This window comes from Meleagris gallopavo, chromosome 15 (assembly GCF_000146605.3).
Source record: "Meleagris gallopavo isolate NT-WF06-2002-E0010 breed Aviagen turkey brand Nicholas breeding stock chromosome 15, Turkey_5.1, whole genome shotgun sequence".
Lineage (NCBI taxonomy): Eukaryota > Metazoa > Chordata > Aves > Galliformes > Phasianidae > Meleagris > Meleagris gallopavo.
The window spans coordinates 15,958,350-15,972,985 of NC_015025.2; the positions used below are offsets into that span (position 1 = coordinate 15,958,350).

General features: G+C 43.7%; 3 protein-coding genes across 3 annotated transcripts; all 3 read left to right on the forward strand.

Moving 5' to 3' along the window:
* The first annotated feature begins 817 nt into the window (after positions 1–817).
* On the forward strand, positions 818–3,725 carry GDF9 (growth differentiation factor 9). The gene is made up of 2 exons (XM_003210484.4): positions 818–1,430; positions 2,436–3,725. Exons 1-2 carry the CDS (start codon positions 1,007–1,009, stop codon positions 3,383–3,385), a joined length of 1,374 nt encoding a protein of 457 aa, XP_003210532.1. The 5' UTR covers positions 818–1,006; the 3' UTR covers positions 3,386–3,725.
* Positions 3,726–5,205: 1,480 nt separating this feature from the next.
* LOC100548306 (cytochrome b-c1 complex subunit 8) lies at positions 5,206–5,814 on the forward strand. The gene is made up of 2 exons (XM_003210485.4): positions 5,206–5,414; positions 5,593–5,814. The coding sequence occupies exons 1-2, from the start codon at positions 5,261–5,263 to the stop codon at positions 5,685–5,687; spliced, it is 249 nt and encodes an 82-aa protein (XP_003210533.1). The 5' UTR covers positions 5,206–5,260; the 3' UTR covers positions 5,688–5,814.
* Positions 5,815–9,622: 3,808 nt separating this feature from the next.
* On the forward strand, positions 9,623–11,481 carry LEAP2 (liver enriched antimicrobial peptide 2). The gene is made up of 3 exons (XM_019620501.2): positions 9,623–9,772; positions 10,177–10,313; positions 11,202–11,481. The coding sequence occupies exons 1-3, from the start codon at positions 9,716–9,718 to the stop codon at positions 11,236–11,238; spliced, it is 231 nt and encodes a 76-aa protein (XP_019476046.1). The 5' UTR covers positions 9,623–9,715; the 3' UTR covers positions 11,239–11,481.
* The last annotated feature ends 3,155 nt before the right edge of the window (positions 11,482–14,636 follow it).

The following is a 14,636-nucleotide window of genomic DNA, read 5'->3' on the forward strand; positions in this document are numbered from 1 at the left end:
GGTGAAGAAAAAAGAAGAGATGTTGGAGAGCAGCTTAAATAGTCATGGAATGGCAGAAACCATCGTCATGTTTGTCTGACACTGACACAGAGAGGGAATGGTTTACAAGCACAAGAGAGCAGCAGATCAGCTCATCACGTGTCACTGAAGGATGTATTTTTAAAATGAACCAAAGTACCAACCTCATCCAAAGCTGTGTTGCACAGATCTGATGGTATCCCATGGTACCTTCCATCACAGTCAAAACAGCTTTAAGAGATCTAAGAAGAAAAGGTTACGTTGTTTCACATTAGAGATTGTTATCTGAATTAACCTTCCACTCAAAGGAAGGAATTCTGTAAGTTAATTAGGCATTCTCTGAACGAGCACTCCTTACTTAAAAGCCCTAAGATGTGAAAGCCAGATTACAGGCGGCACTTCCCTAGATTACCGATAGCACAGCTCTAATTAAAAACACCTGGCACGAAAACATTTGCCTACACATTTTCCTTATTAAATAAACAAAAATCCATCCCTTTCATTACATCCTGTAAGAAGAGTTTCTAAACACTCCAAGCACTCAGTGCTTCTCCAGATGGAGTCTTCGGGAGCATCTTAGACACGTTTAGCAATGATAACCGGCGTCGTTGCTGCACTTTCTTCAATAGCTAACCCACAAACACCGGAGCGCCCGCAGCCCGCGCTCACACCGCCGGCCCGGCGGCATCACTTCGCCTCCCGGCTCCCCCTGCCGGCTGACCCGCGAACAGCCGCGCACTGCAGCTCAGCAGGCGGAAGTTTCACCCTGAGAAGCGGGGTTTGGTGCTGAGATGCTTCCACGTGCGAAGACTCAGCCCGGCCGCACGCACACACGTGGGTTCCACAGCCAGCTGCGGAGCTTTGCCTTTGGTTTCTAATCACAAAGAAATCGCACACAGCTGAAACGTATATAAGGGCTCGTGCTCGCATGCTCTTTTTCTCTCGAATGTTTTGGGGGAGGCGTTGTTAGGCTGCAGCTCCGAAGAGCATGGCGGGTACCTGGAGGATCTGCGTTTGTTTCTATTGCTGCATTCAGTGGCTTTCTTCTAGCATCCAGTGCTCCCCCCGCTCCAGGGATCGCGCAGCACCTGACAAACTCTCCGGGCTCCTGGAAGCTCCTGAGCTCAGCGAGCTCCACCCGCTGCTGCGGCTGCCCCAGGGTGCGAGCCGAGGCTGTGCCCTCCTGCCCCCCCTGCTCAAAGTGCTGTCCGACCAGGGACGTCAGAGCTGGGAAAGCGGGACCCCCAGGCTCCAGCCGGACTCCCGAGCCCTGCGGTACATGAAGAGGCTGTATAAGATGTATGCCACCAAGGAGGGAATCCCGAAGGCCCACAAGAGCCACCTCTATAACACCGTTCGACTTTTCACCCCGTGTTCCGAGTGCCAGCACCGCCACAGGGATCTGATTACAGGTAGGTGTGGAGCTACCCGAGCTGCCCAGCTCAGACTGCTGTAGGCGTTTTGGTTTTAAATAGTCAATCTCGTGCTATGTATCCTAAATACAGCAACAGTTAAAGCAGTGGTCTGAATCTGAACCAATTTCTGAAAGCGAATTTTAAGGCTGCTGTTTAAACTTGTAACTTTAGATGAAAAATCATTAACATAAACCGTATTGTAAGTTCATTAAATCCATAGAGCCCTCATCTGACTCTTAATCCTTTGCGCTCTGTGAGTTTGGAGATCACTTAATGCACTTGTGTGGTCACAAAGAACAATTTCTAACTCAGAGGAAAAGAGGCAGTGCTGAGCAGTGAGAGAAGCAGTGTGCTGAGCATTCAGCTCCACACCTGGAGAGAGGGCCAGCCAGTCTCAGAATTGAGATGGAAATACAAATAACATCATGGGAGATGACAAGAACAGTGTATCCTACAGTAGGGATGAATGAGACAGAAATATGCATTCAATATAGCTTGGAAGCTGTCCTTTCTGCTTCACAAGAGAAAAGCAAACTGACAAAATCGACTTTCTGCTTTGTGTTAGACAGAGACACTGGCAGCTGTTGGTCAGGAATATGCGAGCAGGAAGAATAACTGCAGTTAATGTTAAAAACTTGAAGTTTTAAAGGGAGCCTGGCAGCACACCCTTTAAAACTTATACTATTTCATTTTATTGTTTTCTGTACAATTCAAAGTGTCTGGTTCCTCTTCCCCCTTCCCAGAACTGAAAGGACAACTGCCAGCTTTGTGTGCTGCTCCTTAACTGCGTGCTAATGCCTCTTAAAAGCCTTGGGCGGCTTTGGTTTTGTTGATAACTTTTGGTTCTGACCTAAGTAGACGTTCCATATAACAAAAATACGGGCATCTAAATTGGTTTCTTCTGCTGCTTAACAATTTCTGATTATCAACTGCGCCATAGCATTTATGTACAGGTGACAAATCAAGATGCACTAACTGTGCAAGATCTGTTTCCCTTCTCAGGAGACCTTCACTCGGTGGATTTGCTCTTCAACCTGGATCGTGTTACTGCTCTCGAGCACTTACTCAAGTCTGTCTTGCTCTACTCATTTGACACCTCAGTTCCCACTTCTTCCTTTATGTGCACGTGCCATTTGTCTGTTAAGGAGCATGATTTTTCTAGCCAAGTATGTCCCAGCGTTTCGCACTCCGTAGCTTTTAGCCTGCACTTTGAAGTTAGAAAGCGCAAGTGGGTTGAGATCGATGTGACTTCTTTTCTGCAGCCTCTCATTGCTGCTAACAGGAGGAATATTCACATGGCTGTGAACTTCACTTGTCTTTTGGGTAACCCACAACATAACGCTAAACAGGATAATCTCATTAATATGGCTCTGGTCCCCCCTTCTCTTCTTCTTTACCTAAATGATACCAGCGAGCAAGCTTATCACAGGTGGAACTCACTCAGGCACAGAAGGAAAAGCCCGGTGCGGCCCAAGCAAAGGAACAGTCTGTTCGCTGATGTGACGGGTGGCCAAGGAAGAGAGAACACGCAGGGTAAAAGGGCATCTCGGCATCGAAGGGAAGAGAATCTGAAGGAAGCTCCAGCAACTCCGCCTCAAAATTTGAGTGAATATTTCAAACAATTTCTGTTTCCTCAAAACGAGTGTGAGCTTCACAGCTTCCGTTTAAGCTTTAGCCAACTAAAATGGGACAAATGGATAATAGCACCGCATCGATACAGCCCTCAGTACTGCAAGGGTGACTGTCCCAGGGTGGTTCGGCACCGCTACGGCTCTCCTGTACATACAATGGTGCAGAACATAATATATGAGAAATTGGACTCCTCTGTTCCCAGGCCCTCCTGTGTTCCTGCTGAATACAGCCCTCTGAGCGTCCTGACAATAGAGCCTGATGGCTCCATAGTCTACAAAGAATACGAGGACATGATAGCTACTAAGTGCACTTGTCGGTAGTGGGTGTATCCTAAGCTGCTTTACACTTAGTTTGGGTGTTTTGCATTCTCAGAATATTTGTAGCATTTGTGTAATTCTAACACCTCTTTCAAACTGAATAGGATTTCGCATGGGATAAGAGGGTGTTTATATAATAGCACTATTTTTGTAGCCACTCAGTCTTTCTAGAACGTGAAAATAAATGTAAATATCTTTTTATTGGAATAATATTGCATTTGAACAGAAGTGGTTTCAACTACCAGATGCCTATTTTAAGCTATTTTGTTACAGATTTAATAATAAATAAAATGAATGCTTATCACTCATATCACTTAAATTCAGTGTCTGATGGTCTTCCTCTATATAAAGAAATCCTTTGTAATGATGCTTCTGCTATGCTTCTAGGGAAAGAGGAAAGGCTAATGTTAAAATTACTTTCTCAGTATTTCATTCTTTTTCCTTTCCAAATTTCCAATTCCCCCAGCGCTTTTCTTGTAGGAATGTTGCAGAAAATGCTTATTGCAGGCTGAGAACTCAAGTTAAGGGAGATTTGGCTGCAGCTCACACAAAGGACTGCTTTCGTAGGGATTTTTTAATAGAAGAATGCAGTGCTGTTTTGTGTGCGTTTTTTTTTTTTTAATAGCTAAGAATAGCTTTTAAAACAATTTGTGAATGTATTGTTGCATAAACTCCTCCATTCCCTACCAATCCCTAACATTAGATCATGACTCTCACAGTTCCACGTTGCTTGGTCTGGGGGGAGGCACTGAACCCGAAGGGGCTGCGCGTGGCTCCCAGCACGCTGGCAGGGCAGCAGGAGTGCTTCAGTGCCTCTGCGTGAGCCTGAAGGCGGTGTGGAGCTGCGGCGCTGCCTGGTACAACACAGCCTCTACTGATTGCGTTAGCCTGGGGCTGCTACGCTACAACTAGTGCTTACTTTGGCTCGGTGTGAGGGTACATCTTACCAAGAGCTCAAGGCAAAATAGCTCCATGTCAAACAAGCTCCTGCCCCAGGTCAGCGCAGTATTTGATTGGGTTGGAAAAGAAAAGGGTTCCTTGCCTAAGAAGTGTCACTCCCACCAGTCCATTTCAAATGGTGGGAATTCAGCTCTGCCAAACATTTGTTTATTTAAAGTGCTCTCCTTTCAAATTATCTCTGTGGTTCTTCTCTCAGTGATAAATTCTGGCAACATCCTTTCGTGACTTTTTCTCACAGCATTTTTGTGGGGATTGAAGAGATCGGGTACACTACAGCTGATTCAGCAGAAATAAGTATGGAGGTGTAAAACAAAGTTATTGGGTCTTCAGCACGAGCGTGAAAGAGCTAATTCAAGAGAAAGCATTCAGGCTATGGAAGCTGTAAAATACAGTCACAGAAACGCATGACCTCGTATCAGAAATCTGCAATGGATTACAGGGCTCATTCCGCGCGGTCTGACAGCACAGCCGGCCCTCTGTACAGCGGTACAACAGCGCGGATCTCGGCTGAGGAGGCACAGAACTGTGAGCGTCGTTACCGCCCTCACAGCCCACCGCCACGGCGCCCACGCCTTTCCCACCCTCAGCAGCTCCGAACACGCCCTGCTCCTCTCCTTTCCCCTTCCCTGCAAAGCCAGCAGAAGCTGCATCTTTAACGGAGCTAATTAGCCTGTGTGGGGTTGTTAGAACCTATGGGACAGCGGGACGAGCTCCGCAGGCGCCCGCAGCCCTGAGGGGAGCGCCGATCGGCGGGGCCTCACGCAGCGGAGGCGCGCACGGCCAGCGTAACCATAGTAACCAATGGTAACCCGTGGTAACCAATGGTCGCCGCGCGGCCCGGAAGCAGAAGCAGCATCTGAGATTCCTCTTCCGGGGCGCGCGGCGGCAGCGCAGCCCACAAGGTGACACGGTACCGCCATGGGCATCCACTTCGGGAACCTGGCCCGGGTGCGGCACATCATCACCTACAGCCTGTCGCCGTTCGAGCAGCGAGCCATACCCAACGTCTTCTCGGACGGGCTGCCCAACGTGTGGCGGCGGTTCAGCTCGCAGGTCTTCAAAGTTGCACCCCGTGAGTAGGCGGCGGGGCTGCGAGGAGGCCCGGTGTCCTCAGGGGCTGAGGGAGGCGGAGTGGGGCGGCGGGGTTTTGTAGCGAGGTGTCGTGGCGGGACTTTGCTGGTTCAGAAACACTGCCGGTGGCCCAGGCCGCTCCGTGCCTTGCCCTTGTCAGCGTTCCTTTTCCTTTCCAGCCTTCGCGGGCGCCTACCTCCTCTACTCCTGGGGCACACAAGAGTTTGAGAGGCTGAAGAGGAAGAACCCGGCTGACTATGAGAACGACCAGTGACTGCGTCTCTAAGACCTTACCGCTCTGTATTACCAACGGCTGGTTGCTGTGCTTGTTCATGTAACCAGAGGGACGGGGAGATAATATATAATAATGCCTAATAAACTTTAACTTTGTCCCATATGAAGTCTGTGTCTTACAGTGTTTAAGGTGAATTGCACCACGTTATCTGTCAGGTGAGTTTCATTCTGAGAGATAGCTGTACTAAAATTCTCTAAGCTCCAATTGCTTTATTTTACATTTCCAGACTCTCTGGCTCTACTTTCAGGAAATATTTCTTAGTGCAGTTAGTTGAAGACAGCCCCTGCTATAATACAGGTGATGAGAAATAACAGTACAGAGGCGAGCTCTTTGATCCCTTTATCTTTCCCTCACTAGCCACTTTTTGCTTGAATTAAATGCATTCTAGTCTCTGTACCTGTGAAGAACAAACAGTCTGATATGATACTGACAAAAATTGCCCAACCTGACTGATGGTTCAGAATTGAATATGAGCTTTGACCCTCTATACAGCTACCAGGTTATCGTATTTATTAATAATAATTCGATGATAAACTGCAGTTCTGATGTTTGGTTAGTGTTAATTGGCCGAATTAAAAGCAGTTCTTAGGGAACTACAAGGAAGTAAAAGGATTATTTTAACACCCAAGGATGATTTAAGGAACTCTATTGCTACCATTATATTTTCAAACACATGACTACCCTGGGGGTCAGATTTACCCTGGGGCAGTTAAGCATACGACACGCTTTGCTCTCCAAAGTCCACAATGTTTGGCTCATTCCTTTATCATCATCTTTTTTTTTTTTTTTAGTGTTGAGCTGTCTGTCTCAAATTCAAGCACAAGCAAAGTAACACATTTATCTCCCTATCATGTATTTCTGTAGCTGGTACTGAAAATTTATCTAATCTGCAGTGTGTGACGTTATTCTGTGATAGTTCCTTTGTGAGTTAAGGGCTGAGCTGTCTGGAAGGCAAAGATGCTCAGTCTCTCACTTTAACAAGCTGGGAGATTCACAACTTTTGTAGCTGAAGGTTTTCTTGCTCTGTACTGCCAAGTGCAGTCTGAGGTTGGCAGAAACAAGTAAAGCAAACTACTCAGTGCTGCAAGTTCTGCTACAAATAATCTCTGCTTAACTCCTTCAGTTCAATCCTATCTTTCACTTAAGCAAGGGAACAATGAACTGGGCACTCCAGTTCTGAGAGCAGCCAAAGATGTCCGCAAGCATATTTTGTTCAGGACTCTTATTTGGGTCCTATTTACTTACCCTCAAAGAGTGACAGCAGTTGATTTGTAGCCTGAATAACAGGACATCTGAGCTTCACACAGTGCGAGCTTGAATCAATACTTTTTTTTCAATGCCTCTCAGCAGTTCTGTTGAGCATGAGCAGCTCAGAACAGAGCCCAGCCTTTCTGATGAGGTCTCTGCCCCCATTCACAGACAGCTGAACTATGTCCTGACCAGCTGCTAGACTACTGTAAACAGGTGGCACGTTCAGCCGCCCTGGTGAGTTTACCTACAATCCAGCAGCCCTGTCAGCCTCAAGCGGCAGCACTGCCAGGCCCTGGCTTTTAACCTTCATGCTGCAGGGTCAGCAGGTGGGCTGGAGCTGCTCCCTGTCTGCTCCTGCTGCTGGCTGTGCCTGCTGCAATCCTGCTGAGCTGTTCTCATCTCTGCAGTTGCCTGCAGGCCCAGCCCATGCAGCAGGAAGCGAGATGCAAACTTGGCACGTGGGCACGCAGTGATGGCTCCCACCTGCCAGTGCTGCGTGGGAGTGCAGCTGAGCAGCGTTTCAGAATCCGAACAGTGCAGTTGGAAATTCCTCCATCACCTAATTTATTTCTGATGTTCCTTCACTAAATGTTAAAAGTGGCACAACACAGCCATGTTTTATGTTTTCTTTGTCAATTGTTTAAACAATTGCAATGGCTATCTACTGGCCAGCAGTAGACACCTGGACTGCGCTGCACCTGCATACATAGAAACAATCAGTCCCTTTTTTTTTCTTGCATGAGTGAAACAGATTGCAGCCTAAAAGGGATCTGCAACTACACACTATGAAGAGCCTAGGAGACACAACAATTTTGATGTATCATCACAAATTACTAGTTTTAGCTAGCCAAAAAAGCTGAGAAACAATGACATGCTGAGAAACAATGACATCCTGAAGGCACTGCTATAGAGCTGAGATGCCATTTCAAACCTGTGCAGGTGAAGTCAAAACGAACCACTGGCTTTTTCCCCATCTCTGCTCTATAGTGCCTAGCAAAGAAAAAATTAATTAAAACTCAGATGTATGTAAAGAAAGGATTCAGTGGAAGAAAGGATTGAGAAATTCACAGCCAAATGTAAAAAAACAAAACAACAAAAACACAACACTGAAGTTCAGCTATTTGATCTGCAATGATTATGTGAGACCCAAGAATGTGAAATAAAGACTAGTTTTGATTTCTCCTCACAGGGAAGCAAGACAAATAAGGGGAAGTGAGAAAAGTTAAGAAGAACCCCAGGAAAGGAATAAATCTTCCAGCAGTGGATTGGAGGCAATATGCTGCAAAGGGTTTTTATTTAATCCCAGTGAAATTTGGGCTTCACAGTAATCATTTGTAGGCTGGAACCTGACAACATAGCAGGTATTATCTTAATCTATGTAACTTGCCTTCCACGCTGGCACTTATGCCTCCATATTAAGCAATCACAGAAAACTGTAGCCTACTGCATTCACTTTTGGATTTATAATGTAGCTAACGCATAATTATTTTTATACAGTACCTGACTACTTGAATTTTTATTTTTTATTATTATTTTTTTTAACAGACTGCTTCAAAATCTGCATGGAAAACTTGACACAACTACATCGGTATTCTGTTACTCTGCAACGTAAGAATCATTTCCTTGACAGACACAGCATACTTGGACATACATGGTAGCTGAATGCATAAAATATCACCAACAAAAAGGAGTAAATACTGACAAGGTGCATTTACAGAGCGTAATCTTAGAAACACACTACTCCTACTTGTCTCAGTGGGAGACAAGTGGGACAAGCATGTCTCAACTTTGATATTTTGGAAAAAATGAGAGGCAGTATGTAGTCCTTTTTAAACATTATTTTCTCTAAGCTGTTGGCAATCTCGTATCACCACAGAAAAGTTTAAGATTCCCCTTAATTACAGTCTGCCTGTCCACATCAGTGGGAGTTTTGTTGGCACCTTTCAGAAGATTAATCATGAGTTACACTGGGAGATACAGACTACAGCAGAGAGTGTTCATCTCAACTTACCTCCACAAAATCCTTGCAACCATCTCTTCCACTTTTGTGCTTAGCTATCCAGAGATTAACTGCACACAAGGATCCTTGAAGGAACAGATCTGTGATTTACCTATCAAGTAATAACATAATTTTTGCACTCCAAACCCCACATGGAAAACATTACATCTGATTCCCAAGTACTACTTTGTGGAAAGAAAGGTTAAATGGCTTGCTTGTGATTCTTTTACACACCAAGAATGAGAAGCAGAATCGAAAGTTCGATTCTCTGCTCCAAATACTCTCAGGAGAAAAGTATTTACCTCCCAGCTGGCAAACTCAGAGCTGTGCATACTGTGAATGTCACAGAAGTCAAATAAGGTTATGGCTTTTTGATCTTCACCACGATACCGTTGGCCACCCACACTTTTACTTGCAAGCACACAACGGAGTTCTGGTAACATGCTAGATAGACTTTAAAGAAGGAACAGTTGGCAAATCTGGTAAGCTGACCAGACAAAGTACAAATGGAAGGAGAGTAAATTATTAGCTAGATAGATAGGCCTTGAACCAGATCACTTCAGTAGATGCTAACTTTGTAATTCCCTCTTGCTCCTAAATGAACTTTGTTCTTGTAATGACTGACAGCTGATGCAGTGATAAGAGAATGAAGTCTATAAAAATCTGGCTGTAGCTTGGGAAGTTCTATTCGGGGCTCTTCCAACCTCCTCTGCCCACGGCTGCTCCTACAGTTGAAGTGGCAGCTCATACTGTGAAGATGCACTGTTTGAAAACTGTGGCATTCCTTTTATTCTTCTCACTGCTGCTGTGTCAGGTAAGCACAGATAACTATTTGAAGTGCTAGTTCAAATGTCAGGCAGCAAAGAGGTGCATGAATGAGAGAAACTGGCAGGAGTCTGCAGTATGGGTAGAGCTCTTTTAGCAGATTCAGCATCCCAAAGAAGTAGAGCAACTGCCTAGTGAAGATGGGTTACTCTGCAAAGTAATTGAGCAAGTAACTGCCATCCCTCCCAAAGTAACTAAAATGTTGATTTTTAATAACTATTTCTTTAGGACTCGGATATAAGCAACCATACTTTAAGAGAGCAATGTCTGAAAACAAGAAAGATTTAAAGTCCTTCACTTAAAAATGTTTAAGATGATTGACCCGAGCATCAAAACGACCCCCTGCCTACTGCTGCTGCATGTTCCTGACAGTTGGCTGCAACTCTGTTCCAGGTGCACTGTGCTTCCCTGCACCAACCACAGCCTCTGCTCAGGCAGAAGCGGATGACGCCCTTCTGGAGAGGAGTCTCACTGAGACCTGTTGGAGCCTCATGTAGGGATAACAGTGAATGCATTACAATGCTATGCAGGTAAATAACCCTAATCAATATCGAAGCTCAGAGATGCTTGATACTGTGTCATGTAGAGGAAGCTCCTCCTTATTCTCAATCAAACAAGATATGGGATTAATTCTGTGCATAAAAGAAAAAGATGCCAGGAATAAGGATGGAGCAATAGATTCAGACCTCTTTTGTTAGCAGTACAAACAGACCAGAGTCCAAGTGCCCTTGATGACAAACCTCAGCCACTGCAATGCTACCCCAAAAAAGTCATCTACAAAAAAAAAGAACACAGAACTCTAGACTGAATTTAGGTATTGGCTAAGAGGCCTTAAAATTAATCCTTCTTAAAGCCAATACTGTTCATTTTAAAGCATATATTAATTAATGGGGACTACTTAAGCTCTCAGATCAAAGAGAGGTAAAATACTAAAGCCAACATTCCTCAGTTGCCATGCACGCTAGGTATGAGTAAACTGTCCAAATACATATAAAAAGTGATGTTGAAGTTACTTAGCGACTGAAAGCTGATTTTGTGTGGCACCTACTGTACTCCTGCCAGAAAGCAAATGGAAGAGGAACAGAATACATACATCATCTACACGCAAATGCTACAGGAAAAGGTAGTCAGGCTCCTCTTCTGCATGCATTTGAAATGCTTCCTTTGGTTCTACCGACTGGCATGGATGAACTGTAACAGCAGCTACAGGAAGATAAATAGACAGAAAGGTGTCTCTTCTGCATAATTTGTCCACCACAATCTGACTATTTAGACCTGGGTAACACGTACCATGTCAGCGAGATCCAAAGCAGCACCACTGCGACAGCTGAGTAAGATGAGCACTGCTAGGGCCAGACAGACCTGTTTATGCCCTGCCAGTCTGAGCTGTCAGTGCCTGATGATGTTTTGTCCTCCAGGAAGAACCGCTGCTTCCTTAGAACGGCCTCCGAGTGACCTGCCATGAGGAACACCTGCCACTGTTACTGCTACCATGGCTCAGCTCTACTTGGGACATATTTATTGACCACTCAGAAGCTACGACAGCAAATCAGCAAAAAGTACATTCGACTTTCCTGTCATGAGAACTGGTAAAAGGACTTCAAAGAGATGGAGAGCATTTGCTCACTGAGGCTGTACCTCTGCAGCACGCACTGAGGATGACTCTGGCCAAGCTCAATAAAAGGACTCTGCATCTCATGTTTGTTTTGTTCTTTTTTTGTAATCGTTCATATATATATATATAAATATATTTTTTATTATTATTATTATTTTTAAAGGAGTGTATTAAAAATTTATATTCAGCAAACTACCTGGATTTTTCCTTGCATCCTGTGACCAAAGTGTTTGGTGACAGCACATCAGGCATTTCAAGCAGAAGTGCTTATTTCAGAGTGGACTTTAGACATTTATCCTTCAACCTGGCAAGTGCGTAAAGTTGATCACGCTTCCATCTCATTTCAGTCTCAACAGCTGAACTCTTATCCGTACTTCAAATAAAGGCCTGTTAGAAGAGAGAGCAAACAAACTGATAATAATAGTGCTAGCAGATTCAATATACTAAATATATCTGGTGATAACTGGAAGAAGTATTTACTTTTAAATTATTTCTAATCAAAATTGCCTACGTCCCAAGCTGACCTCCCTGCCTGAAGAATCCTATTATTTCAACATACCTTTTATCAAAATTTTGACCAGGTAGGCGCTAACTCAAAGAGCTGAGAGAAACAAAGCTACTTTTGATTGACAAATATCAGCAGGGTCTGAGATATACTGAATGCATCTTCCCTTGTTCAAACCTTGATCAAAAAAGAAGACCTCTGCTTAAAAACACAGCAGCAGGGAGCAGACAGCCCACTCAACAGACAGGACCACTCTGAAGTTTAATACAGAAAATCTATTTGATATTTATTAAACTTAGTTTCTCCAGTTACAGTTTTGCATTGTACAAAGCATTTTAATGACACAGTAGTTAAAAAGATCTTTACAAATTGAAATGTGATACCCTTTTCTCCAAATATTTTAATTGCCATAAATTTGTTTAAAAATACACATTAAACGCATGTTTCAGACACTAAACTTTCTATAATCTCAATACCACAAAATACATAGAATATACTATACAGATGTGGAAAAAATCTAGTTAGTATATAATACTTTGCTCACCATTAACAGCTTTATTACGTGAAATGCACATACTGACTTAGAAATCCTAATTTTGAGCCCCAAAGTACCCTTTGAAATTTCAAATGTATTGCAACAAATAAAATCACAGTTGGTGTGTTTCTTTTAGGTTTTGGTTGAAGACAGATGCCTAAATATTCTGATAGAAACAAAACGCAACACGTGGACTCGTCATGTACAAAGTGTGAAACAGAGACACCCCATTAGTTACGAGCAGTACCTTTCTGTATGGTTCGTAAGGGCTTCGTTTATAAGCGACAGGTGAAAAGTTACCTTCCCTCACCCACAAACCCTCCCCCCAAAAAACCCTTCTTCATCAAATAATAATTTCAATTAAGATAAAGGATTTTTAATAAATATATAAGCACTTTATCCTCCATATACAAAATTTCTTAAAACAATTTAAAAGGGGGACCAGATACAAATGTCAGGAACTGTGCTTGCAAAAGTCATGCCCGGTCCTTAGAGTTGAGTTTCCAGATGTGTAACGTCAGTGCAGCCAAAAAGAAAGGCTGCAGAAGTTCTGTGCACCCAACGGCACCGATTCCCAGGGCAGCATATAAAAACCAAGTCAGGGAACACTGCATTCCAATTTGCCTGTATCAGCTCCAATAGCAGACGCAGAGCGGTACGACAGGGATAGGTACGTTTCCATTGAGTTTCCAGATGAAATTAAAACGTTTACATAAAGATAGCCTATATAAACCCCAGTGCTGTAACACAGCATTTCAAATTGCTCAGTATGGTGTAATTCAATTGAAACTCAGCCGAGATGGGCAGAGAGCAAAGAACTAATGCGGTCGATGGCTGATCTAGCAAAGACCAGAGCTCCTGATGAGAGAAAAATGTCCCTACCACATAGCTGAGCCCTCCCTCCTTGTCTCCCCCCACCCCAACACTGCTGCTTTCAAATGGCATCATGGCATCAGAAACCAATTCCTTGAGAAGTAACACATCACGATTCCCTGATTGATTGCTTTTAGGTAACTTTCTCACTTTGGAGATTTGCCTCCTGGAATAGCTCTGTATTTGTCCGAGTTGGCCACCAAAAGCTTTGGCTAGTCTTCACACTTCAAGGTATCCAGCATTAACATACAGGTTTCCATAACACTGTTTTATTAGATGGAGTAATTCAAACTCTGACCAAAATATTTGTCAGAAACCTACAAATTTGGAAGTTGCTTACTCCCCAATGGGTAATTCAAACTCGACTTGCTCAGGCCCTTAACACAAATGCTGCGGTGACAGTAATATCTGTTGGGTAAATGAAACATTAAATACAGCAAAGGTAGTCTCTCTTTCCGATAGTTTTCCATTTTGGAAAACTACACAACTATCTGCCTACGGCTTTATTTTACTTGCCCCGGGCAAGCACAACATCATTTCCATAAAGTAATGACTCTCTGTATGTTGGGGCCATTCATAAATACATTTCAGGGCTTTTTTTCTTCTTTTTTTTCTTTTGTTATCACAGCAATCAAGCCTCAGCAATCTAAAGGAATATACATTGCACTCCTGTATAATATGCAAGATTTATCACCAGTAAGATGGTGACTCAGCACTCAATAAATAATATATCAATATAGTCAGTTGCACCATAATCTAAAAACAAGTATAACATATACTTTGGACAGACTGATTTCATATATATATACATATATATTAAAAGACACATACAATACAAATTGCATACTGCCATCAAAAGCCAAGAAGAGCCATCCACACGCTCTACTTTATGGCTAATAGTTTCAAATCAAAATAAAAGTATCGGGCTGTTTTGCTCTGGTGTCCTGAAGATTTGACTATAAATATAAATGGTTGCACCTTATCATCTAGGAACCTGCAGGCTCCACAGCAAATCCAAATAATAGTGATATCTGAGCAAGCCTAGTCTGATTAAGCCATTTTTAAGATTCATCAACTGGGACTGCGTTCAGGAAGGGGATTAAAATCACAGCACTGATATGTATTTGAGATACAATCGTTTAGGGAATCGTTGAGGAAGCTGGGAGCGAGGGATCCCCCCCTCAGCATCCCTGCAGCCTGCCTTGGCGCTGACGCCGTCTGCATTTCCACCGCTGCTGTGCAGAGGTTACAAAAGGACAGAGTTGGTCTGTTTGTCTGCACTGTGGCATTGGGATGGAAGCATATTAAGTATTTGCTTTTTTTTT

Excerpts from the sequence above, each read along its gene's own strand:
- GDF9 (XM_003210484.4), top strand. The coding sequence starts at position 1,007 with ATGGCGGGTACCTGGAGGATCTGCGTTTGTTTCTATTGCTGCATTCAG. Across the intron at positions 1,431-2,435 it reads CCACAGGGATCTGATTACAG|GAGACCTTCACTCGGTGGAT; the intron begins GTAGGTGTGGAG and ends TTCCCTTCTCAG.
- LOC100548306 (XM_003210485.4), top strand. The coding sequence starts at position 5,261 with ATGGGCATCCACTTCGGGAACCTGGCCCGGGTGCGGCACATCATCACC. Across the intron at positions 5,415-5,592 it reads GGTCTTCAAAGTTGCACCCC|CCTTCGCGGGCGCCTACCTC; the intron begins GTGAGTAGGCGG and ends TTTCCTTTCCAG.
- LEAP2 (XM_019620501.2), top strand. The coding sequence starts at position 9,716 with ATGCACTGTTTGAAAACTGTGGCATTCCTTTTATTCTTCTCACTGCTG. Across the intron at positions 9,773-10,176 it reads TCTCACTGCTGCTGTGTCAG|GTGCACTGTGCTTCCCTGCA; the intron begins GTAAGCACAGAT and ends ACTCTGTTCCAG. Across the intron at positions 10,314-11,201 it reads TGCATTACAATGCTATGCAG|GAAGAACCGCTGCTTCCTTA; the intron begins GTAAATAACCCT and ends TTTGTCCTCCAG.